We start from the raw sequence: 25,627 nt of genomic DNA on the forward strand, positions 1-25,627 counted from the left end.
AGCCGGTCGCCCCCCTCCCCAGATATTTTGTGTTTCAGCATTGTCGTGGTAGTTACTTAATAACTAAATAAAGCTCCATCGATTTTCATGTTTTTGACACTGAAGCTGTTTAGCTAAAGCTAAGGCTGCATGTTACGTGTAATAATCAATTAAAACATTTAATTATACATAGACAATGAGATAATTATGGAATTACACTGAAAACCTCCTAAGGTATGGACGCTGTGTAGATGGGGCATTCTAGGGAGCTGGTCATCATTCTAACTGAGCCTGTCTTTATTACCTTGTTTAATAAACCCGTTTCAAAAATTGGGCACATGAGTAAAGGCTGGTACAACCAGGGACCGTGTGCCTGGGGCAGTGTTAGGACACCCTTGGCAGGATCCCAGCACAAGTGCATCCTCCAGCCTGCGTGCCACAGGCTGCTACAGGGAGGGGGCCACCTCGTACCTCTGCCCGGAGCCCACTCGGACTCCCCTCCTGCGTCTCGCACCCAGGGTGCTGTAGCTGGTGCCCATGGCCCCGCTGGAGTCGGGAGCACTGACCATTCTGAGAGGGCTCTGGGTTCTCTGGCATCGGGTCAGGGGCCCTGTGTGACTCCCCTGGCTCCTGGCAGACGCACGAAGACGCAGAGAATGCCGCGGCTGCCGGCGTGATCAGGGAGGAGTCTCCTGGGAAGACACACGGGAAACACGCTGGGCTTCATGCAGTGGCATCCGTGGAGGGTCAGGACCTCCTCGCAGCCTGCACCTGGCCTGGGACACGAGGTGCCCCCTCGGATGCAGGCCACGGGGCCTGCTGGACGAGTTCTGCTCTTGGGCAGCCAGGGCCCGTCAGCCTCCACCAGCCCCTGACTGCTCAGGTGTGCCCTGCCGGCCACCTGCGGCAGAATCTCCGGAGGGACAGCGTCGGGTGCAGGTTCCCAGGCCCCGCCCAGCCCTGCCCAACAAGATCTTGGAGGTGGGGGACTGGGAGCTGCGTTTGTGTAGCAATCCCAGGATAATTTTTATTCCTCCAAAAGACTAAGAACTCCTGTCTGCAGCTGCCCCAGGTGCCCACTCATTTGTGTGCAGGAGGGCTGGTGAGCAGGTCGTTACAGGCCAGCAGGCTGCAGAGCCTTCCTCAGCAAAGCCCAGTGGGCAGCCCAGCCCACGAGCCCAGGCTGGCCGGGGCTCCCCCCTCTCCTCCGGCCAGGCCTTGGCCAGGGACATGCTGTACATCCTGTGCAAAGGAAGACACGAGGCCCAGAGAGCATGCCTCAGACAAGGAGGAGGGAATCCAGGAATGGCGCCGGGCCCGTGAGGAAGTTCCACCCCACACAGAACAGGCAGCCTTCACTCTAACGATGCAGGAGGACATCCTCCACCAGAACAGAAGGGTTTGGGAAAACAGCTGTTGGGATGAAAGAAGATGGACCTGAGAAGGGGAAGGCCGAGCTGCAGCTCAGAAGCGGGGACGGCAACTGAGCGGGGACGGCAGAGGGTGCTGGACACACAGAGGGGACGGGACACGACAGAGGGAAGGGGGACTACAGAAGTTCAGTGCAAGACATTGCCCAGAAAGAAAACAGCTCCCAGGGAAGCCCTGACGGGCACAGAGCGAAGGTCCCCCGCCAGTGGTGGCCACTCCTGGGGAGCCGTGGTCAATTGGACCGGACACAGCGACCACACTTAGAGCTGGAGCAGAACACCTTGAGCTGGAAAAGACGCACACGGGCGGGGTTTTCCTGGTCCCAGCAAACTTGTTAAAAAAAAAAGTCCATGTCAGGCCACATCTAGCCAAACTCACGAACGACACAAAACAAGAAAAAGGTCTTAGGAGAAGAAAACAACATGGTCATGATCGATTCAGGATATAGACGCAGAGCTAGAGCACTGAGCCTGTAACGAGCAGGCACTTGTAGGGCCTTATTTCCTATCGCAGACCCTCGGCGATGCTGCCGTCGTTGGTTTGCTAATTAGTTAGAAGACTGACCGTTTCTTTGTTAGCATGAGACCCACATTTTGGTCTTTGGGGGATTTGGAGTCGGACTCGTTCCTGGAGGTGGTCGGCTGCCCCGTTGGGAGGCTGCGTTCTGGCTCGTGTCCTGAAGCGCAGCCGTGACCCTGTGTGCACTTGCTTTGCAGGGCGGTCCCCCTCCTGGGCCACCTGCCCCAGGACCTGATCGAGACCCCTGTGCTCGTGCAGCTGCACCCCAGCGACAGGCCCCTGATGCTTGCCATCCACAAAAAGAGTAGGTCCCCTTCTCACGGTCCTTCCCGGGGGCATGGACAAAGCTAGCGCACTCTGGGGGTGTCTTCCCGAGGTCAGCACCCACCGGGAGGGGTCCAGTGGGCTGCGGGCAAGGGGTGCCCCGCCCCCGGCCTGAGTTCCGGCGCTGTCGGTTGGTTGAGAGTCGCCCTCGGCCCGAGTCCTCGGCCTCTCATCTTTTACCATTGGCTTCGCCAGCAGGCGGGAGGAGGAGAGACAGGGTCAGCTGCGGTGGGGGGTTGGGGGGTGGTCTGCCCAGGCCAGGGGCTGGACGACACGTGTCCCCAGCAAGCCCAGGCCTCACCGACACAGGTGACACTGAGCGTCCCACTGGCAGCAGACCTGTGAGGCTCGAAGGGAAGTGTGTCCTAAAACGTGTAAGGACACTGCCACAAACAGTCCCCGGTCGCAATTTAAAGCAAGATGGGAGATTGAAAGTGGTGGCTTTGAAGAGGTATTGGCACCTCCTAAGTTTTCAGATGATTCCAGAATCAAGTGCATCTCCACGTGTCTTTTCTTGTACCGCGAACACCGGTTGAATCTCTTCGCTCCCTGAACTCTGTTTTCGCTCTCCTAGTCGTGCAGTCCGGCGGGCAGCCTTTCGACTATTCCCCCATCCGGTTCCGTGCCCGGAACGGGGAGTACGTCACGCTGGACACCAGCTGGTCCAGCTTCATCAACCCGTGGAGCAGGCAGATCTCCTTCGTCATCGGGAGACACAGAGTCAGGGTGTGAGTGCCCCCAGTGCCCGGGGGGCTGGGAGACCAGGACCCCGGTCACCTCCCACCACGTGCTTGTGCTGACCTGCCCCCTTCCCCCTGGGGGGCCCCAGCCTCGTTCAGGCAGAGCAGTGAAGCGGGGGAGGCAGGTGGCAGGCCGGGGGTCTGCAGAGAGGAGGGCGGGGCCCCGACTCACAGAGACAAATGAAAACCACGCAGGGGGCCTTTGAATGAGGACGTGTTCTCGGCTCAGACGCACGTGGAGGAGAAGGCCCTGCAGCCCAGCACCCAGGAGCTCACGGAGCAGATCCACCGGCTGCTGCTGCAGGTGGGTGTACTGCCTGCACGCCCTCCCTCCTGCCCCCACAGGCAGCCCAGAGCTGCCCTGAGGCCTGGGGCCCCCCCCACCCCCCGTTCTCAGGCCCTTCTCCTCCTTCCAGCTCTGCCCTGCGCCCTGCTGCGCATGGTGGTGGTCTCTGTCCCAACGCGTGGGCCTTGCCCGCGTGGGAGCTGCCCCCGCCTCGCACATTCAGGGCATCTGTGTCTGAACCACAGCTCTGGGCAAGTGGCTGAAGGGCGCACCCCAGCCCAGTCCCCACGTCCCAGGCGCCAGCCCACACGTGACCCCCGTGGGTGGAAGGGGGCGGGGGCATCCCTGCAACACGACGTCGCGCTGGCCCCAGGGGGAGCTGAGGACGCCCCTCCCTGTCCCTGGGGACACAGCACTCAAGACAGATTCCTGCAAGCACGTTGGCCCCACGAGGAGTGGCCTCCTGCCTCTCGGTTCCTGGGGCTGTGGGAACCGTCAGGCACCTTGTTTTGTTTCTAAGCCCCGTGGCCATGGACTCCCTGCTGGTGGAGTCTCCTGGGGATTGGGATCCAGGACCAGCCCTGCGGGTGGAGCCTGGGAGCCCACTGCAGCCTGACCCTGGGTCCAAGCCCAGCCCCACCTGGTCCCCGCCGAGGGCCCCCGGGCAGGTCGCGGCGCCTCTGAGAGAAGGCGGGCGCACCCCGGCCCGTCCAGAGTCCTTCTGTTGCTGTCCCCCCAGCCTGTCCCACACAGCAGCTCCAGCGGCTACAGGAGCCTGGGCAGCAGCGGGTCCCACGAACACCTCCTGAGCCAGACCTCCTCCAGCGAATGCACCGGCCAGGAGGACCCCTGCCGGAGGAGAGCCGTACGTGCCCCTCTGTCCCCCTCTGTCCCTCTCTGTCTGTCATCTGTGACTCAAATGTCTGAGCACTTCAGAAACAGCCCTCGCCGGGGCCGAGCCTTTCCGACCTCACCTGCTCCTGGCTGCTCTGAACTTGGCTCACCTGGGACTTGTTGTGTAACTTCGAAAGGGTGGAGGCAGCCACAGACTGGCTAGAGGTTCAGGTGAAAACTATTTAACAGGCCAATCAAGCAAAAGTGAGGAGTTAACTGTAGGGTTAGGGTTAGAAAGAAGAAAGTGTAACCTGCCGTTCCCTTTGCTTCCTATTCTTCCGAATCGTAAGATCAGCTGTCTCTAGTTCTGCCTCTCAGGTCTCGTTCAGAACTTGCTGCTGTTGCTGGGATTAATCCTGCTTTTCTCTTTCCAGGGTGGGGCAAAGGCTGCGGGGGCTCCCAGGGTGAATGATGTGTTTTTCTTCCAGGAGATTTGTAAAAATGGTAAGAAGGTCAAAAGCAAAAGCCCTTGTCCGGATGAATCTGGAGAACAAAAGAACGAGTCTGCTGCAGGTAACAAATGATCCAGCATTTCCTTAGTGAGACTTCAGCGTGGTGAGGTGAGGAGACGGAAAGCTGTACTGCCGGCAATTATGGTTACAATTGTTATTCCCGCCAAGTCATGTTTGAAAAGACCAACCCTCCCCAAGGCAGGGAGTGTCGACTGACCATAAGGCGCCTGTGATCTTATTGGCCCTGAAAGTTTCAGGAGTTCAAGTGAAGAACTGACCTTTCCCACTGCCGAGTCCCTGACCCTGGGAACAGGCCGGACCGAGTGCCGCAGAGAGAGCGCCCCCCAGGCCCCCCTGCGGATGGCATAGCAGTGCTGCATGAATAGCAGGCTGTCTCGGGGTCTCTGCGTCCATGAAGCGTATTCTGAGGCCCCAGCCTTATCTTTAGGTAGAATTAAGGTGCTTTGTAAGTATAGAGTGTACTCCGGGGAAAACAAGGATTAACTGAAAAAACAATGTTGTCGTTCCTCCAGAAATGCAGAGCAGTTCCCCGGCTCAGATGAAAGCTCTTGCAGCCACGGAAAAGGACCGCTCCAGGGCCAGCCTGCCCGAGGCCGGCCTTCCTGAGGAGCTGGCCTTCAAGAGCCTGCTTGCGGGCTCCTACCAGCAGATCAGCTGCCTGGACAGTGTCGTCAGGTGCGGCCCTCTGGCCTCCCTCCCCGCCCAGCTGCTCACGCTGTGGGGCTCTCTGTTACATGAAGCCCTTTATCACCCGCCCACAGGTACCTGGAGAGCTGCAGCAAGGCCACCACCCTGAAGAGGAAGTGTGAGTTCCCGGCACACCTCCCCACGCGGAAGGCCAGCGACAAGCGTGAGGCCACCGCCGGCCCCGGGCCACATGCCGCAGGTACCTGGTTCGTTTGAGCTGTTAACTGCGGGATAACTTAGACCCTCTCTGGTGGGATCAGGCGTCATTTGAGGTCCTGGAGCCCCTTTTTCCAGGTGGATTCTGAGCGGCTTCAGGGACACGGTATTAGGGTATAGGCTATTTTTTACATGACCAGAGTAGCTCGGAACTTCTTATGAGCTGGAGATAAAGGTGGTCCTGGGCTTTGAGGGCTGGATCCTGCGGGGCTGCTGGAGGCTGGGGCCTCTCGGGCTGTCATTCTTGGGCGTCTCAGAGGAGGCCTGGCCTCTGAGGGTCAGTGACCCCACGAGTCAGATGAGACCTCAGGCCCTTCAAACATGAGGGCGTTGCTGGCGGCCGCCACCAGGATCAGAAGTAGGGTCTCCCATTGTAGACGGAAGCCCAGGCGACCGGACAGCCGTGCCCTGGTGGAGTCTGGCCCAGCCCGCAGGGAGGGAGCGCCACCTGCCTGCCTGCACTCAGCAGACGGGCTCCTGACTGCCGGGCGGCCCTCCCCGCAGGCCCACGGCAGAGGCCCTGACCCAGGGCACCGTGGTCACCTGCTGCCTGCTGCCTCCCTCCTCCCAAAGGACTCAGGAGGTCAGGGCGGTGGCGTTTCCATTTCAGAATCTCCTCCTCTCCGCCATCCCCCGTGAATAAACCCCTGAGGACACAGTGTCACCTGCCAGGACGTGTGCAGACTTGCAGCTGCCCCCCGCCCCCGCCCCCGCCCCCGGTACTGGGCACCACCTAGGCCTCCACGCGGCTCATCCCTACAGTACGTTTTTATCACATTTTTGTGTCTTGCTTCCATTTTCCCTTATAAAGAGACCGCGTCACCCTTCAAGGTGAACAGCCACACGGACGTCAGCACGCACTTGACCTCGCTGACGCTGCCCAGCAAGGCACAGAGCGTGGCGTCCCTCACCAGCCAGTGCAGCTACAGCAGCACCATCGTCCACGTGGGCGACAAGAAGCCGCAGCCTGAGCTCGGTACGCGCGCTGCTCCTCGGGTGATGTCAGGAGGAATCGGACTTGAACGATAGAGATGAGAAGCTTCGACTGCCGTCCTCAGATTCTCTTTAAGTTTATCCAAGTGTGGAGGTGGCTACACAGCCCAGTGACGGGGTGCAGGAAATCCGTGCGATGCTGGGCGGGGGTGGCCACGCCTGTCCTGCCCCCGCTGCGCTCTGGCTCCACCTGTGACAGGTGTCTGCTCAGGTGTCGCTACAGAGGGGCCTCCCAGGACCAAGCAGGGGTCCCAGGACTCCCCCTTCGCTGGTGCCGAGAGAAGCCTGGGGACGAGCCCCCGCCCAGCATCCCGCTTCCTTGGATGGGATTACAAGCCTTGCCCTCCCCATGTGAGGACAGGAGCCAGTGCGGGTCGTAATAGCAGGACAACCAAGGGTGTCACACTGAGCTGTTCTTCAGATACCACAAGTAAAACGAATCCTGAATTCGTTCTTTGCTTGGAAGGGGGGCGTGATGAGGGCAGAAGTACACATCAGAGAGTCAATGTCCAACCCCTTCCAGGACAGTCTGTGGTCCCACCTGCCCCATCCTGTCTGCACCCGCAGTCCCACTGGCCACACTGTCAAGCCCGTGATCCTGAGCCAGGATGAGGCTGTGCGCCAGCCTTAGCCTCTTGCTCTGAAAGCACAAGACAGCCTGGAGTGTCTGCAGCGTCAGAGGCTGAAAACCCCCCGAGGTGCCCCAATTTAGAGGACTGATCCCGGAGCCCCTGGGTGATGGGGCTTCCTACCCCTTTTGTCATTAACTTTCTCAGAAAGCTAAACAAATACGTCATGTTGTGGGCATCGTGAAGGACTCTTATCCCCATGCTGTGGGCCTCGTGAAGGAATCTTATCCCCATGCTGTGGGCCTCGTGAAGGAATCTTCTGTGCGAATGATTTCTGTTCTTCATAGGTGCAGTGTGCATTTTTTCAGCCGTTTTAAAATGGAAGGGCCCTTGCAGATGAGAGCTGTGCATCTTCTGTTACAGAGACGGTGGGAGATACTGCCAGTGGGCCCGGGTCTCTGGACTGCCTGGCGGGCTCCGTGCTGCCCTGCGGCCTTGGCCACGAGCAGGGGCCCTTCCGGAAGCTGGGCCTCACCAAGGAAGTGCTGGCCGCCCACACCCAGAGAGAGGAGCAGAGTTTCCTGCTAAAGTTCAGAGAAATAAGAAAGCTCAGTGTCTTCCAGTCTCGCTGCCATTACTACTCACAAGACAGATGCAAGGGGCAGTCGAGTGAAAGAGGTAAGTGGTAATACCTGAGCTAAAAGTGGATTTCTTTTTTAACTTTATTCTTAACGTTACTGAATCTGGCGCTGCTTTCAGAAGGCGAAACGTCCCCAGTTTGGGACACGTGGGTTTGTAAGAAGCTGTTGGGACTTGACCAGCGACGTTCTCAAGGATGTCACTGTGTGTTCCCAAGGGAGCAGTGCTGTAAATCGTGGTGGCAGGCCCAGCCACGCCCCTGTGGGACGCAGGGCGGGCAGGCGCAGTGCTGCCAGGCCACGCATTTCTTGCCTGGGTGACTTTGAGGGGCAAGAGGCCCCACCCCACCTTCCCACCCAGACAGGACCCTCAGAGGACCAGCTGGGCTAATGCACTGCCCAGAGAAGGAGATGGCACTGACGGGGCGCTCGGTGTCAAGCCCCTGAGGGAGGAGGTTAGCCCCGGACGACACCGTAGGAGGGAATGGCGCCCTCCTCCCCAGAGCACGTACGCCTGGCGGATCGGCCTCAGGGCCAGGCGGCCGACTCCAAGCGCGACAGAGCCCAGGGGTGCGTGAAGCTGCCCTTTAGGCTGAGAGCCATCAGGTGGTCAACGGGCAAGGGATGAAGTGGAACAGACGAGCTTCCCTGCCCCTTTTCTGGTCCAGGAGCCTGGCTCCCAACCCCCAGCCACCTTCCCAGGCCCCCCTGACAAGGCCAAGCTGATGAGAGATGCCGCCTCTTCCCTGGGCTCCCAGGCCGTGACACAGGGATCAGAGCTGAGAGCTAGTGAGCCCAGGGGACACACACCATGAGGACCCAACTCCCCCTGGTCTCTGGGCAGACACACCAAAACAGATGTCCCAGAAGTGAGAGGCTGACACACTCCTTAAGGAGTTTATCCCCAGACCCAGGGTTACTGCCAGCACATCGGGAACCTCTGTGGAAATCAGGAAACGGTGTCCACACCACCGTAGAGTTCCAGCCCCCTCTTGCCCCCTTGGCCACACATTTTGTGCAGTGCACAGACTGCACAGCTGTCCACAGCAGCCCCTCCCAGACCCTGGTGTGGCATCCCAGGAGCCCAGTGCCGTAGCTCCGGGTCCCAGTAGGGGGCAGATTTCCTGTAGGAAGAACCCCAGGCAGAGAGGCTGAATGGCAAAACCTCCACCCGCTTAGCAGTCTGCTTTGGGCTGGCCCATTTGCCTTTATCGTGTGGCACGGCCGCCAGGGGATGCCCTCGCACACCTGCTGCAGGAGCCCAGAGTTACCCTCTGTGACAGGAGAGGAGAAGCTGAGGTTCCTGGGACCCGTTCCATTGCCCACCCCACCCTCCCCCCCCAGCTCGGCATGACCCCCGAGCCCACAGTACTCCCAGCGCCGGCCGGTGCCCAGGGGAGGTGGGGGGGGGACATGCCCAGGGTCCCTTATGTGACTGGGTGGAGCCCCTCCAGTCTCCTGAGAAAGGCCCTCTCAGCAGCACTCACCGTCAGAGAGGAAGACCTTGGTTCCAAGGGCGAGCGGCCCTTTGACTTCCCTGGGCTGGAATCACAAGCTTTCTAAGCAGGAAACATCTCTTTTTAGGAACAGCAGCGATGAAACTCGTAACACTGACAGATAAGGTTAGACGAGACCAGCGGTTCTGCCTCTAAGGTGTCACAAACCGCCCTTGGGGAATAGCGTCGACTTCCAGCTTTCTTACTGTTCTGGACAAATAAAACCTTCTTGATGCCACTTATCACTATTACTTCATGAAAGAAACGGCATTTTAATATGAGAAGAAAGCAAGGAATGTGATCTCGCAACAAAGGGTGGTCCTTTAAATGGATTGAATCTAGTTTTATGAAAACCTAACGTTTTGCCCTGATTTTTCTCACTTTCCTGAGGATCCGGGAAGACCGGGTGGTGGCCCCGTGATCCCCAGGCTGGCGATGGGGAAAGTGGGACTCACTGTTGAACTGGGAGGCGCCTTCAGGTTTCTGAGGTCCTACACATCTCTGAAAATTGACGTAACAGGAAACATAACATAATTTTTACGTTTTAACTCTTGTTTTCCCATTATTTTAGCTGCTCCCGGACTCAGAAATACCTCTGGAATAGATTCATCTTGGAAAAAAACGGGGAAGAACAGAAAACTTAAGTCCAAACGGGTCAAGCCTCGAGACTCCTCGGAGAGCCCTGGGTCCGGGGGGCCCCCGCCCCAGCGGCTGCCACTGGTGGGCCTGAATGCCACCGCCTGGTCACCGTCGGACACATCCCAGTCCAGCTGCCCCGCGATGCCCTTCCCCACCCCGGTGCCCGCTTACTCTCTGCCCATGTTTCCAGCCCCAGGGATAGTGCCAGCTCCAGGGACCGTGGCAGCGGCACCCAGAACACCCCACGCCGGCCTCGCGCTGCCCGTGGACACCCAGCACGAGTTCGCAGTCCAGCCCCCACCGTCTGCCGGCCCCTTGCCCCCGGTCGTGGCCTTGGTCTTACCCAGCTGCTCCTTCTCCCCGGTGACCCCGAGCCTGCCCCCAGCTTTCTTCCCCGGCCAGCCGAACTTGCCGTCCGAGGTGATTCCTGCCTTGCAGCCCGAGTTCCCTGGTCGGACCTCATCCCCCAAACACCCGCACACGTGTGCCCTGGCAGAGAGCGGGCTGCCCGTGTTGCATGTGGCCGCCCAGGCCGCCCTGCCCTCGGCCGCGGGGTCTGCAGGCAGGACCTCACCACCGCTCTTCCAGTCCCGCGGGAGCTCGCCCCTGCAGCTCAGCCTGCTGCAGCTGGAAGAGGCCCCCGAGGGCGGCTGTGCGGCCGCAGGGCCCACGGTGCCCACAGAGACCGTGCGAGCGGGGCCCGACTGCCAGCCTGGCTCATCCTGGGACCGGCGGCCCGAGGCACCGCCAACCGTAAGGATCTCCTGATGCCCTTTGTCTAACGAAGGCAGGTGGCGAACGCGGCCGCCTCGGGCGGGTCACGGACATCCTCACCTCAGGTGGTCCCTGCACTGAGGTTACTACCAGACCATTTCAATTCCGACATAAACACGTGTGCTAGGAAATAACACTTTCCGGGTAAAAGACCCTATCAGAGCAGACCAGTTTTTATTGTCTTGGGATCTGAAGGGGAAAAGGGAGATCGGTCGTCTGCTGGCGGATGCAGGCGCCAAACAGCCACAGGTGATTTCGTGACTCGTCGTCACGGGCCTCCAGGGTTTCAGTGAATGCTTCGGGGATAAAGCGCAGTCAGGTGACAGGTCAGAACGGAGGCGCCTTGGAGGGCAGCTGGCAGCAGAGGGGCTCACGGTGAAGGAGCAGGGCCAGGAGGGAGCTGGAAGCCAGTGCCGTGGGTGTGCATCCTCCCACGTCTTGAGGGACGTTGGCGTGTAGTCGTACTCGGTTAATGAAATTGTAGTTTGATTTCCAGTTAATGCTTCTGTGTCCTGAGAGCTTCGGTGTGTGGTCGCATCTGCTGAGGCAGTGTGATCCGTGGGCCCTCCGAGGAAGGAGCTGCGCGGGGCTCCCCTGCCCGTGCTCCTGGGAGAGCAAGTGGGAACAGGGTGGCTGTCCCAGCACGGCTGCTGCCCTCCTGACTCCCGGGCCTACAGTCTGGGTTCCAAGGATTGGAGGGTTGGGGCGCTCCCAGGCCAAGCCCCCCTCATGTCCAAGCCCGTCCCCACTCTGGGGGCGCGGGAGCCGGGAAGCCAGAGCCCTGCCTCTGCGAGGAGCAGCTTTGGGGTGCTGCAGGAGACACTTGCCCGCCTTGGTGGAGGAGCAAGCCTGAGGCTTCCCCCGCAGGGATCCAAGCGCTGCCGTCTTTAGTGGGACTCTCCCCAAACTAAATTTAATTAGATGGCATCTATCCCACTACCAAGAGTCCCGCTGTGGTCCCAGTAAGCACGGGGTCTGCGCATGTGGCACGTGGAGGAAGGGCCAGCGGTCCAAGGAGGGCGCACCCGCTGTGTCCCTGAGAGTCTGGTGCAGACCAGACACCTGACTTGGTGTCTCCTCCCTGTTCCCAAAGTGCGACAAGCCCAAGGACGGCCAGAGCAGCGATGCCCTGTGCACGCCCAGCGGCCTGCTGCACCTCCTGCTGCGCGAGGACCTCTGCTCGGCCATGGGCTCAGCCCCGTCCGGGAGCGGGGCCTCCGTCACCTCCTACTCCCTGGGCTCCGGGTCGCTGGGCTGCGATGCATCTGCAAGTGGGGCCGGTATGTAGGTGGTGCTGGGAGCACCTGGGAGTCGGGGCGGGGTGGGAGGTGGCAGGTGTGTTTGGAAGATTCTCACGTGATACACCTGGGTGTCCTTGACTCTCCGGCCCCCAGGGAGCCAGTCACCCCAAAGCCGCAGGCTGACTTGGGCAGGACCCCGACATGCAGGCATCCAGCTGCACCCCGAGCAGCTCCTCGGGGCCCTCGGCCGTTCAGACAGGCAGCTGGGTTCCTCCTACCCGCTCCACCCGCGCGGACGGCAGCCCCGGCCCGCCCCACTTCCCTCTGTTGCCCGTCACTCTCGACCTCAGCGGCACTGCAGGCCCCCCACCCCAGCTGGCCCTGCTTGGACTGTCCCTGGGGCTCCCCGGGTGTGCCGGGAGGGCTGGCAGCGGCTCGCCTTCCTGAGTTAGATCCCCTGGTGAGAAGCTAGCGTGTGGACCGACCGGGATCGTTCAGGTGTGATCTGGAACCGCCCCACGGGAAGAGCACACACTCTCCCCAGACTGTAAGACCCCCGCTTCCCTGAAGTGAGCGGGCCCCTCTCCTTGCGGGAGGCCTGCCGGGAGGCGCTCCAGGACAGCCGCCTGCCGCTCACAGGGGCGGCTTCTCTGTGGCCTGGCTTAGTCCGGAGGTAGTGAGCCTGGGAGAGAAGAGCACGGCTTCTAAGATATAGCCCCACCTGGACTCCTCGGGGCCTCCCCAGGAGAGAATCACCTCCATGGTACCAGCTGATATCCTGTTTTTAAATTACCCAGACAACTCGAGAATTGGAAAGAGAAGGGAAGGTCCACCAACCCAGGCACCAGTTACCAAATAAAACCCTTCAGCTCTGTAATGCTGCCATTCCTTTACACGAGCACAACGTGCACGGTCAGCGCAGTAGTCAAGGTTTTGACCTGCCATGCTTTGTGTTTTTAAAGGCAGCAGCAACACAAGTCACACCAGCAAGTATTTTGGAAGCGTCGACTCCTCAGAGAATAACCACAGAGCAAAAGTGAAGGTGGACATGGTGGAGAGTGAGCGCCTCAAGGACGTCCTCCAGGACCCCGTCTGGCTGCTCGGGGCCGACACGGACGACAGCGTCATGATGGCATACCAGATGCCTTCGCGGTAACCGTTCGCCGGCGGCTCGGGACAGTGAAGGGCTGGGTGCAGTTTCCCCAGAACCACAAGGCCAGAGGCCTTCCCTCGGGAGCCTTATCTCAGATTGAGCTGAGTGCACAGAGAGAAGCAGGGCTCCTCTAGATGGTGCCGCTGGCCACACAGAGCCCGCAGAGTGACCTGCTACAGGCCTCCAGGATGACGGGCTCTGGGGACCCACCACGGTGTCACAAGACGTTTACAAAGCATTCGTGCCAACGTCGTCTCTTTTGCTCTGTTGCCAGCAACCCTATGTGGTCAGTGATGTGTGTGTGTGTTGTGTGTGTTGTGTGTGTGTGTGTGTGTCTGTGTGTCTGTCTGAGAGATGCAGAAACCAAGAGTCAAGGTGGGTGACCAGCCCAAGGCTGCTGGCTGCTCTGTAGGGACCTAGGTCTGTGCCTCAGCTCTGACCACTCCAAGGAACCTGGAACCTATCAGGGTCCATGCCCCTGTGCAGTGCCCCCTCGGTGGAGGGACATGGGGGGGAGGAAGGACAGATTAACCCTGAGGCTCAGAACAGCCAGGCCTCTGGGCCAGGGGAGCCCAGGGCTCTGTCTCCAGGACTGCTGCGGGGCAGGCCAGTGTCGGCAGGTGGCAGGGTAGGGCTTGTCTACCTACCACCTCGCTGGTGAGAACCTCCCGGGCACAGAACCAGGTGTCTGCAGATACCCGGCTCCCATGGCTGCGCTAAAGTGAAATGAAAATCAGAACTCGGTGTATCATCTTCATAGAAAAACTACAGACTATCTACTAGGGAGATGACGTTACCTTAAGTAGGGTAATTTATTTTAAATGGAAAGGAAATTTAAACAAAATCATCTAAAATTACATGATTAACACTGGAAGTGTTGGTAGAAAACGAGTATATTCTTTAAAAAACAAAGCCCTTGAGACGTTCTAAAGCTTTCTTATTTCTAAATATTTCATGAAGGAATTTAGAAACGGTCCTGCAGGAGGACAGGGAGAAGCTGAAGGTGCTGCAGAGGCTCCAGCCCAGGTTCACAGACAGGCAGAGGCAGGAGCTGCAGGACGTCCACCCGTGGATGCGGTCGGGCGGCCTGCCCGCGGCCTTCGACGTGGCGGTGAGCTCTGGAGCGGGTTTTCTGACTTTGCGGTAAAAGGCACTGTGATGAGAAAGCTCTGTGCTGTCTTTGCAACTGTTCTGTACATTTAAAACTTCTAAGATTAAAAGTTCATTAAAGGGCTTCCCTGGTGGCCCGGTGGTTGAGAGTCCGCCTGCCGATGCAGGGGACGCGGGTTCGTGCCCCGGTCCGGGGAGATCCCACATGCCGCGGAGCGGCTGGGCCCGTGAGCCATGGCCGCTGAGCCTGCGCGTCCGGAGCCTGTGCTCCGCAACGGGAGAGGCCACAGCAGTGAGAGGCCCGCGTACCGCAAAAAAAAAAAAAAAAAAGTTCATTAAAAAAAAAAATACCACCACACTGTCAGGTTTCCTTCAAAGAACTTTCTTCCAATGGCTTTTCAACACTGTTTCCAAAAAGGTCTCCTAAATATCTAGTCTCAATCACATGCTGAAATTTGAATTTTTTTTCTTTCAATTCTGTTTCCAGTGAAAACACCCACACACACACTTCCTCTGTCATAAACCCTCAACATCCACGTAGACCATTAAGTAACAGGGAGACAGCAGGTCCCCACCCTCCCTCCCACTCTCACCAGCCTGCCCCTCCTGTCTCTGTTCCTTCCCGAGGGTCCCAGAGGTGTCACTGTACCCCAGCTCCTCTCCCCCGCTCCCCTCAGAGCACCCCCATACCAGCACTGCCCGGGAGGCTGCTCTCGTCAAGGCCTCCAGGTCCAGCAGCTGAATCCACTGACGTCTCCGTCCTCACCCTAACCGACCCACTCGCGGCATTCAGCGACGGCCGGCCCCTCCTCTGAGAGCACCCCTCCCTTGGCCCCGGCCCCTTGGCCCCTCGCTCTTGTACCCATCAGTGTGGATGCGCCCAGGCTCAGGGTTTGCACCTTCCTCTTCTGTCTACACTCCCTCTGGCGCTGTCAGCTCTCTCCTCCTGACCGAAAGCAGTGTCTCCGTGCCGAGACTCCCTAGCATCCACCTCTGTCGAACTTCATCTGCTGTCCTGGTTATGCTCAGAGAGAGCCAGCCCACCCACTCAAGGGTGACTCCATCACCCCTCTTGCTCGGTCCACAGCCCTCTGGACTCTCTTTCTGTCGTGCCCCATCCAGTCCACTAGCAGGTCCTACTGGCTTGACCTTCAAGGTGGCTGGAAACCAGCCCCTTCCCATCACCTCCAGCATCACCACCCTGGTCCACGCCACAGTGCTGCTTCACCTGATTGTCACAGTATCCCCCCCGCTGCACTCTGTTCCCCCTTTTCCCCTACAGTGAGATCACGTCACCCCTCAGCTCTGAGCCTTCCAGCGGTGCCCCTTCTCAATCAGAATAAATTGCTGCAAAGCTGTTAAAATATGACACCCCCTCCCCACAGCTCCCATCTCCCCTCACTCCCTCCTCTCCAGTTGTTCCCTGAAATCATTGAGCAGGCTTCTGCCTCAGGGCCTTTGCACCTGCCCTTCCCTCTGCTTGGACTCCTCTTTCCTCAGACAGACACATGGCTCACTCCAGCTTCCTTCAAGTCTTTTTTTCACATGCTGCTGTGTTATTTATCTAATACTACCTAGCAAATAACCCCAAAGCTTAGGAGCTTAAAATAATAATCATTTATCATCTCCCACTGTTTCTTTGGGTTGGGAATTTAAGAGCAACTTAGCTGGGTGGTTCTGGCTCAGGGTCTCTCCTGAGGGCAAAGGTGAGATATTGGTCGGGGCTCGTGCCATCTGAAGACAGGATGGTGACCGGAAGATCCCCTTCCAAGGAGGCTCCCTCACGTGCCTGCACATTGGTGCTGGCTGTTGGCAGGAGGCCTCAGTTCCTTGCCGTGTGGATCTGTCCATCGGGCTGCTTGTGTGTCCTCGTGACACGATTCCGGCCTCCCCAGAGAGAACCGAGGGGCTGCAGTGCCTGTTACAACCCACGTGTCACCTGCATCACCTCCTCTTTGTTAGTGGCAGGTCACCGAGTCCAGGCCTCCAGCTTCTGAGGAAGGGGTGTCAAAGAATTTGTGGGCGTATTTTAAAACCACTACAGTCACTCTCTCAGTGGAACGTCAGTAAAATTACAGACGTCCTCACATGCCTCATTCCGTGTCAGCCCCGCATTTCCCATCTTTTAATACACTGTGGAGCATTTCTCATTCGGCTACTAGGAGATCACCTCCGCTGGGACACAGATTTTCCTCTTTGTTCACTGCTGACTCCCAGTGCTTAGAACGTGCCTGGAACACGACAGGTGCTTAACAGATGGGAAATGAACAAATGAGACAGTACGTTGTTGCTGTCCCATTCTACAGATTAGAAAACTGAGGTTAGAGAAGGTCGGTAGCAACTCCAGGTCCCACAGGCAGAAAGAGGAGGAGCTGGCACTAGAGCCTCTGGTTGATGCTGTCCCCTCGCTATGTACAGCCACCTCGCAGACAAGGGAGGGGCCTGGGGAGCTGGGAGCAGGGACCTCTTGGGAAGAGCTCTGGCTCCTTGGAGAGCAGGCAGGGGTCCCACGCCCAGTGGCACCTGCTCACCCTCCAGCAGCCTCACTGCTGACACCTGATCACCTGCACCTCTCTCAGCTTGAACTACTTTTTCGTACCAAAGATCTCATTTTTGTTACTGATTTGCATTTTTTCTTTTAAGGAATGCGTTTGCTGTGAAAACAAGGGAAAAGACAACGTTTGCATGCGGTATGAGGAAGCTACCCCTACTCTGGGACTCAGCGGAACAACCGACACCACAGAAGAGGAAAACGGACCCTCCCTGAGTCACAGAAACGAAGGGCAGACGTAACCCCCCGCAGCGGGACAGCCGGTGGCATACATTAGGTGGTGCTCTGAGGAGGGGGAGGGTCTTCACCTGTGTTTCTAATGAAATGGACGGATATACTTACATGACTTTTTTTGTTCTAGAAAAAACCCATCGTTTTCCGAAGGGGTGATTTAAAACCGTGGCGGGTAGGAGAAGTTTGGGAAGAAATAGCTTTTTGTATTTAAAATATAAATATGGAGTTTTCGGGGACAGGGGAGGAGATTTTCATCATTGTTTAACTTGAGAAGGACTGCTTCCCTCCTTGTGTCGGGGAAGCGGCTGAGTGTTCTCAGCCAGAGCACCAGTGTCTGCTGGCTCCCCGTGGGCGGTCCCGGGGCATCGCACCGGGCTGTGACCCACAGCTAGGATGCCACAGGTGACTCCGCGCTGAGGGGCCGGCCTTTCGGAGCTTCCCCAGAGTGTGTTTGGATCAGATCAAATTATGTCCTCTCTGGGGGGCTGCTTTTTATCTAAATTATTTAGTCAGACTAGATGTTTTTAAAACATACCAAGTGGAGATCACAGCCTCTGCTAATCTTCTTTCAACATGTTTTGCATTAAATGGCAGACCAGCAGCTTCAGCTTCAAGTGTGGTAGCAGCAAACATTTCACCTGACGTAGCTTAAGTTTGGGGTGAACGAAGTTGAAATGCTCGCTCTGGACTAAAGATGCCTAGTGGTTTGTGTGACCAACTCCATCGTAGAAATATACATCCTCAGAAATACACAGACCCTTGTGTATATTTTGACATCATTCTCGTATCCTTTTCAGACCGGGATAGCCAATATGTAGATAAAAACACATTGTCGGTCATCCCCTTATTGTGACTTCCCTCTGCAAACCAGGCTTTGATCGCCACACTTGGGACCCACCCGTATTTATTCTTTGATCGGCACTTCCGAGACATCAGCTCTGGCCCAGCTGAGCCAGTGCTTTCTCCTGACTTAGCTGGTGGCTGCATCTGTGTTTTCCAGGGCGCCGTGATCTAACCGCTCTCACCACACCTGGGCTGGGACACCGGCCCCTAATTCTTTTCATGAACCTGACCTCATTGGTGCCATTTCCGGTCTCTGTGGTGATGTCCACTAGCACTTTCAGGTGAATGGGACACTCGGGGAAAAGTGAGACCAGACGGCCCAACTTTTTGCAAAACCTCATACTGCATCGTCTATCCCAAAGATTGTCTGCAAAAATGTTACATTGGTCCCTAGGGTGAATGAGAAGCTGCCAGTGATGAAACAACTGACTTACAATTGCATCGCGTCTGTAGAAAGTTAAAAGGGGGCAGCTTCCCCTGTTCTTTGCTGGAGAAGCAGCTACTAGAACAGGTGACGTCTCCTTGTAATCCAGTTGGTTTTCATAGTCAAACCACTTTATGCCTGAATATCAATCCTATTTTTCATAAACTCGAACACAGAAAGTTTAATTTTTTATTTTTTTTAATTTACAAAGCAACATCACCTGCAGATACCCAAGACAAGGTGTAGTCTATGCATTTGTGTGGAGACTAGATGCTACAAACTGCTTCCTGCCACTAGTCAGATCATTAAGGGATTAGATGGGAGCGAAAGTTGCATTGACTTTCCCTAAACGCAAGACTGCCAACACGTTCCCTCCTGTTAGCAATGTTTACTGGCAGCATTATCTTAGCATTTATGTATATTCATTGATTGTTAACTGCTGCGTAGCTTTGACGTGCGCTGAGAAGTTGACAGGAGCATTTTGTGAAATTGTTTACACGGTGCCACGCATCGGGTCTTACATTTTCGTTAGTATGTGTGCTTACACGGGTGTTATAGAAAACTTCTTCTCGATTTTAAACTGAGCCTTCTTTTTAATATATTCCTAAAAAGATATGTAAATAAGCTCTCAGAGTCTGTGTAACGACGTGTTAAGCCTTGCCGGACAAGTGGTTTGTTTATGTGCAAACCAGACTTTCTTCACCCAGTGCAATGTGTTTGTTGGACTGCTTGTGTCTTTTTATGATTTTTTGCCTTTTAGAAAATTGGTAAATAAAGCAAGTATATTTTTATTTTTATTTGTGTGTATTTTTAATGTAGCACAGAGGAACAGGAACCTGAATAGAGATCAAAGATTATCAAAATCTTCTTTAAAAAAAAAGAACCCAGGCTTCCCTGGTGGCGCAGTGGTTGAGAGTCCGCCTGCCGATGCAGGGGACGTGGGTTCGTGCCCCGGTCCGGGAAGATCCCACATGCCGCGGAGCGGCTGGGCCCGTGAGCCATGGCCGCTGAGCCTGCGCGTCCGGAGCCTGTGCTCCGCAACGGGAGAGGCCACAACAGTGAGAGGCCCGCGTACCGCGAAAAAAAAAAAAAAAACCCTAGAAATTCTGAATTAGGAACTCCTCTGTCACAAAGGCCCCCCCTCACCTCTTCCCCTGCACAGGGTGCCTCTCACTGGTCCCTTCCTGTCTCTATGTGTCTCTCTGACATGCAGCCCCACCCCAGTGAACTCCCAACGATTTAGATCTAATCCTGCAGTCCCGTTCCCCCATGGTTTTTCACTCACAGATGGGGAGTAGGGCCACTCAGCTCAGCCCCTGGTGCCCCTGTCCACTCTGAGGTGACCCCAGGCACCTGCTCCATTCTCTTCCTGCCCCCTCCAGGATAGTCTGTCTCACCTTGGCTGGCTGCCTGTGTGCTGGCCACGGGGCTGAAAGCAGAGTGGTCTAAAGGACCTCGCGTCTCCATCAGAGGTGACACAGGCAGCGTGGCAGCCTCCTCCCACCCCACCCCCCAGTCCTTCCTTCCACAGCGATGAAGTCATGCAGGGCCTGGTCAAACAGTGGAGGCCTGCTCCCCCCCCACCCCACTTTTCACACCAGGACCGTATTGTGGTGTCGGAGCAGGGAGATGAATGGATCCGGCCCTGGTGCCCAGCCTTCCAGAAGCTCCCTGAGCAGGAGGGAGGGCTCGACGCCGCTTCCTGTCCTGGCTGCCTAAATCCAAGTGGTGCTTGGGGGCTGGGGAGGCAAAGTCCTCCCAGTGAGCATGGAGGCCTCTGCAAACGCGCTAAGTGGCCAGATGTGGCTGTTTCACTGAACGTCTGAGTGCCTTCGGGGGCTCTTAACTACATTTTTAACTACCATATAACCCCAAGGGCCTGTGCTCCCCTATTTCTAAACCAAAAGGAGCTTCTCCAAGCCTCTGGGCTGATTGCCCTCAAGGGGCCTGGACATCCATAGGCTGGCCACTGTCTTTGTTCCCTGGGGATTTATGGCTCGCCACCCCTGCCGCTAACTGGTCCCCCTGTGGCCACTGCAGCCCTGCCCAGCCTCTGTTGGCCTCTGTTTTTGGATATGAGGGGATCAAAGAGCCCAAATGCTCAGGAAGTCTGTACTCAGGCAACCTTTGAAAGGGGGATCAGTCCAAGGGACAAATGGCAGGAAGTGTGCCTGCTAGACGAGGCCATGCAAAGGAGAAAGAAAGGGTGTGGTGGTCCTGAGACGGAGTAGCCAGGCTTCTGGGAGGAAAAGGCCAAGCCAGCCAGCCAATGGGCGCACTAAAGGCAATGGAGACTGACTTCGAAGATGAGGCCTTGGGCAACTTCCAGTCTAACCAGGAAGGGTTTTGCTGCCTCACGCTCCCTGCTCTATCCCTCTACCTTCTTCCCCAAGGGCACTTGGTCAGACTGAGGCATATCCCAGTACTTGATTTCTCCTTCCTTAACTCTAGACAGCATTCCTCAATCCCCCCACCCCATGTAAGACAAGGGTTATGAGGTCCCTAGCCCATGCTCCAGCCTCCTCCCTTCTCCTGACAACTGTCATCTGTCCTTTTGTTTTTACAAAGCAACTTTATATCCTGTAACCATAATTAAGCCTTCCTTGCCTTTTCTATAGATTGACTCTAAAATGTTGAAACCCTATGAACAGTGTTACATTGTTCTGACTGTGAAAGAATTGGCTACTGGGCCAAGTGAGTGCTAAGATTACACTTCTCTTCTTCAGCAGCTTTCTGTTTTTCCCGGAGTTCCTAGTTGCCTTTCATTTTTCGCTTGCACCATTTGCCTTTATCATTCCTCCTCCACCTCCCACATTCAGTTCCCCATCCAATCAGGAAAAGATTAATAGTCTTTTCCCAGAGGCCTTCCCCAGAGCCCTGATCATCCCGTTCCAATACAAACTGCCTTTCAGGGAGAGCGTTCTAAACTACTTGTTTGATCTTATTCAAACAATATAATCAATAACGGGAGGGGTATGAATCAGAGTACAAGAAATATCACTGAGTTTATTTTTCCATCTCTGAGCTCCTCAGAGTAGTAGAAGCTTAATTGTAGTTTCTTGGGGTGGGGGTGGGATCTCCTTCCCTGGGGTGATGTCTAAATGGTGAAGAAAAGTAAAGTTACAGGCCAGCTATCGGCTCTCTTGGGGTTCACTACTCAAGCCCCTCCCCCACTCTGTCAGTCCCTCCACTAGGAGTAGAGGGGGAAGGGTATCAGGTCTCTGACCAGGCAGGGGAGGAAGGGAGGAAGAGAACTAAGCTTTCTGGCTTGTGGGGGAGACTGAGGACGACACAGGGTGATTGAAGGAAAGGAGTGGGTTCATACCTGGGTGAACAGCGCAGGGCTGGGGAAGTTCCCGGGCCCTGCTCACAGAAAAGCAAAGAGACGGCCAGGTAAGAATCAGCAGAAGGGGTTCCCAGGTACTTACAGAGGTCAGTGAGGTGACTTTGGGAACCATCAAGCCACTCACCAAACTTGTCTTACCTACGGAGGTCCCTCGGTGGGGAGCTGAGGTGAAACAGTCACCTGAAGGGCTTCCAGATCCATCTTCAGATGGCTGGGGGCACAGGTGGGTGTCTGGGGCCTAGTCCTACCACCCCACCACACTGCGGTCCCTGGATTTTCCTTTCCCCTGCTGCCTTCCAGCTAGGCTTGGGACACTCTCTCGATTTCCCTACCTACCCAGTGCTTCTGCTAGGCCAGGCTCTGTGCTGGGGGTAGGTAAGGGGTCCTAGGTCAGACTGTACCCCCAGGGATGCTTGTAACCTGGAGGGGCACAGACCAGACCCTGACAATCCCAGTCCCGGGAGGGAAGCAGAGGATTGGGTAAAGGGAAGCTGAGACCTGAACAGTGAGGAAACGGCCATTGAAGGGAGATCCCAGCGTGTTCCAGGTGTAAGGCTGTGTGTGTGCAAAGGCTTCACGGTCTGAAGGCAAATTGGTATTCTGGCTGTGCCAGCAGACGCCATGGACCTAGGCCGGTGGGGCTGCGGCCAGGCTGGGGTCCCCAGGGAGCTGCCCCACCGCCCGCGCACCCCACCCTCACGGAGGCTGGGCCAACAGATGGGCGGCCAGCCGTGGGGGTGGCGGTCGTCTGGCGGACACAGGCGCACCCACCGCCCGCTCCCGCCCGAGTGACAAAGCGGCAAAGACAAAGGCGCGGCCAACACCTGTCGCTCTTGGCCAGGCTGCCGCTTTTCTCCGCCCGAAGCGGCTGCAGCTGCCAACTGTCACGGGCATCAAGTTACGGGGACCAGACGGCGGCCTCCACCAGCCGGGCGGGAAGCGCGGGAGGGCTGGGGGGGAAAGGGAGCCGAGGGGGACAGGAGGCGGGGAGGGGGGCCGGGGCGAACAAACAAGGGTGCGGGGAAGGGTGGTTGGGCAGGGAGGGCAGGGACCAGGGAAGGGCGAGCTCGGGTTGGGAATCAGAGAACGTGGGTTCGGGGGAGGGCGGGCAGGGAAGGGAGGGCGGCGGTGGGTGCTGAGGGGGGAAAGGGAAGTGAAAGAGGGATCGGGGAGCAAAGGGGACTAGAAGGAGATGCGGGGAACTCCGGTGGTGAGGGCGATGATGACCAGGAGAGAACAGACGGCCTGTGGGGACAGAGGATGACCCGAGAAGGAGAGCCTACAGATGGAGCGGTGCGGGCGGGCCTGGGGACCCCGCCCCACTAGGATCCCTGAGCGGTCTGAAGGCGGTGTCGACGTTCGGATGTCAGGACCCACAGGTCCGCAAGAAACGCACTGGGGCCAAGGGCCCGTTCCCACCCCCGCTGCCCTAGGGGCCCTCACCTCCCCGGGGCTCTGCAGCCACCCCAGCCCGGACCTGTAGCTCCCTCCAGGCCCGGAGACCGCGGCCTTTGCTGTGGCTCTGGCCGCCAGGACCCCGGCACTTGCGCAGGAGCGTTCCTCTCCTGTTGCACCTTGGGTGAACAAAGTCAAGCGTGAATGAATGAATGGGCAGATGGATGCGCCCCTGCTAGCACGCGCCGCAGACCTGGGCGCCTTGCTTGGGGTAGGAAGGGAAACAAGCGCACCCAGAGCCACAGCTCTCCGGGTCATCGCCCCCCCTCCGGTGCCCCACAATGCCGGGGCGGCGCGGAGGGCCCGGCTGGACCCCCCAGTCCCCGGCCGCAGGCCACGCCCCGCCAGCTGCCGGCCGACCCCGGCGGCGGGGCCAGACAAAGCACGCCTCTGCCATTGGCTCTCACGAGCAATCGGCGCCTTGAGATGCAAACAAGGCGCTATAAAAGGGGCGGGCGCCGCTGCAGGCGTGAGGACGCGGCGTAAGACGCCAGGGGGCGAGGGCGGCGGTGGCTGCGGGCCGCTGCGCTGCCAGGGGCGCGGGCGCACGGCGCTCCGGGAGGTGGAGGTCATGGCTCCGCTTTTGGCGCCCGGCCGGGACCGTGCGGCCCGGGAGGATGAGGACGGCTGCGAGGCGCGGGGGGACCGCAAGGTGCTGGCTGTAGCCGTGGATGGGGGGGCGGGGGGCCGCACAGCGCCGGGGCTCAGTTGCTCGCTTCCCGCAGGCCCGGAAACCCCTAGTGGAGAAGAAGAGGCGCGCGCGGATCAACGAGAGCTTGCAGGAGCTGCGGCTGCTGCTGGCGGGCGCCGAGGTGAGGCCGGCGGGCGGGCGCCCAGGGGCTGCGGGCGAGCGGGCGGGCGGGGGTCGCCGTCCGGCCTCGCCTCACCGACCCTCCCCACCGGGCGCTCCCGCCGGCGCAGGTGCAGGCCAAGCTGGAGAACGCCGAGGTGCTGGAGCTCACGGTGCGGCGCGTGCAGGGCGCGCTGCGGGGCCGGGCGCGCGGTGAGTGGCGGCGGGGCGCGCGGGCGGGGGCGCGTTCGCCTGGCCTGCCCCTGCCCGGGACCGAGGACTTCCCCTCCTGGAGCAGGGCGCGCCCCGCGCGTCTCCTGGGTGAGCCTTGTCCCCGGGGGCCGGGCGGGCCGGGCCACAGCAATCAGTTGCCGCTCACCGAACCGGGCGCGGCCCTCTTCCCTCCCACCCCTGAACACAGAACGCGAGCAGCTGCAGGCGGAAGCAAGCGAGCGCTTCGCCGCCGGCTACATCCAGTGCATGCACGAGGTGCACACGTTCGTGTCGACGTGTCAGGCAATCGACGCCACCGTCGCCGCCGAGCTCCTGAACCACCTGCTAGAGTCCATGCCGCTGCGCGAGGGCAGTAGCTTCCGGGATCTGCTGGGGGACGCCCTGTCCGGCCCACCGGGAGCCCATGGGCGGAGCAACTGGCCAGTAGGAGGCGCCCTGGGGTCCCCACTGCCCAGCCCCCGGGGCTCCGGGGACGACCAGTCCTCCGACCTGGAGGAGGTCCCCGAGGCTGAACTGAGCCGGGCGCCTGCTGAGGGGCCGGACTTGGTGCCCGCAGCCCTGGGCAGCCTGACCGCTGCCCGCATAGCCCAGAGTGTCTGGAGACCTTGGTGACCAACGGCAGCCTGGGGCCTAAGGGGTGGGCCCTGCCTTCCCATGCTCTAGTCCCTCCTCCCTGGGGTCCAGGTATCTGGACAGGGGTAGGGCCCTGGATATCTCCCAGTTCTGCTGCCCTCCTCCAGTGGGTGCTGCAGGGCAGTCCCCGATAACCAGGCCAGCCAGGCCCCTGTTTCTTAAGGGAGCAACGTTTATGGACCATCCCCACCCCCACCCCCTGCCCCCCTAGCCCTCTGGTGGGTGGAGGGAAGGAGCTACAGGCAGGAGGAAGTATCTTGCAGGGCTACCAGGTCTCTCACCTATCCCAGACTTCTCAGGCACTGTGTGGGCCTGGGGGCAGAGGTGACAGAGTGGAGCTGAGCCTCTCCTGAGCGCTGGGCACGAGTGTCCTGGCAGCCCTGGCCATTCAGCCAGGACGCAGGGGAGGCATTCTGCAGCACTGCCCAGAGCTGCCAGAGGGAAGCATGGCTCTCTGTATGTCTTGTGTTTAGCACACTTGAGCTTGTGTATTACGTTGCCTTCAGTTGTTCCAATTCTGTTAAGTAAAGGGTTTTGGAGAGTTAGTTACCCTTCTGAAGTATTGCTGAATGCTGTGGTGTCATTAAGGTGTCAAACGCACAAAGACTAAACCAAGCACATTTTTTCCCATATCTAATGCTGTGAGTGGTTTTAAAACTTCTGACCCTTTGTCAGCAAAGTAAGTAGTGTAATGGCAGTGGAGATGGGACACCCCGCGGCATGGTCTCACGTTGGACGGTGTTTCTACCTCCCTACTGCCAGGCCATTCCAGATCGGTTTCCCCTTCAGGTCCCTGGGCCCGGCCTGCACTCCCTGGGAATTGTGTGCATCCTGGCGATGGAAACCACTGCATGGAGTTTGTCTCCAGAGTAACTAAGCAACAGGGAAACGGCCTGTCCCTGGACCATTCTCTTGTTTGTGAGCTTCCAGGAATAAAACTAATGCCTGATTACTA

The 25,627-nt window shown here is 58.2% G+C and overlaps 2 protein-coding genes across 4 annotated transcripts in view; both read left to right on the forward strand.

Annotated features, from left to right (window-relative positions):
• The window catches only part of PER2 (period circadian regulator 2), a 40,440-nt gene extending 21,429 nt beyond the window's left edge, over positions 1-19,011 (forward strand). Inside the window, exons 10-23 of one of the 2 annotated variants that reach the window (XM_030859636.2) lie at positions 2,127-2,233; positions 2,828-2,981; positions 3,189-3,297; positions 4,019-4,144; positions 4,602-4,686; positions 5,159-5,321; positions 5,408-5,532; positions 6,361-6,525; positions 7,535-7,789; positions 9,817-10,637; positions 11,752-11,938; positions 12,862-13,051; positions 14,013-14,163; positions 16,806-19,011. In XM_030859636.2, the coding sequence (XP_030715496.1) occupies positions 2,127-2,233; positions 2,828-2,981; positions 3,189-3,297; positions 4,019-4,144; positions 4,602-4,686; positions 5,159-5,321; positions 5,408-5,532; positions 6,361-6,525; positions 7,535-7,789; positions 9,817-10,637; positions 11,752-11,938; positions 12,862-13,051; positions 14,013-14,163; positions 16,806-16,955 (2,788 nt within the window). In that variant the 3' untranslated portion in view covers positions 16,956-19,011. Of the gene's footprint in view, positions 1-2,126; positions 2,234-2,827; positions 2,982-3,188; positions 3,298-4,018; positions 4,145-4,601; positions 4,687-5,158; positions 5,322-5,407; positions 5,533-6,360; positions 6,526-7,534; positions 7,790-9,816; positions 10,638-11,751; positions 11,939-12,861; positions 13,339-14,012; positions 14,164-16,805 lie in introns of those variants that run through there. The other variant, XR_009564500.1, reaches the window with a different exon arrangement.
• A 4,394-nt stretch (positions 19,012-23,405) lies between these two features.
• HES6 (hes family bHLH transcription factor 6) lies at positions 23,406-25,627 on the forward strand. Of its 2 annotated transcripts, none has more exons than XM_030841482.2 (4): positions 23,406-23,667; positions 23,741-23,827; positions 23,937-24,126; positions 24,227-25,627. In XM_030841482.2, the coding sequence occupies exons 1-4, from the start codon at positions 23,587-23,589 to the stop codon at positions 24,649-24,651; spliced, it is 783 nt and encodes a 260-aa protein (XP_030697342.1). In that variant the 5' UTR covers positions 23,406-23,586; the 3' UTR covers positions 24,652-25,627. The 2 variants fall into 2 exon arrangements, with proteins under 2 accessions (XP_030697342.1, XP_030705004.1); XM_030849144.2 differs by having other exon boundaries at positions 23,416-23,667; positions 23,937-24,018.

The sequence above is a fragment of the Globicephala melas genome, chromosome 7 (genome assembly GCF_963455315.2).
Source record: "Globicephala melas chromosome 7, mGloMel1.2, whole genome shotgun sequence".
NCBI lineage: Eukaryota > Metazoa > Chordata > Mammalia > Artiodactyla > Delphinidae > Globicephala > Globicephala melas.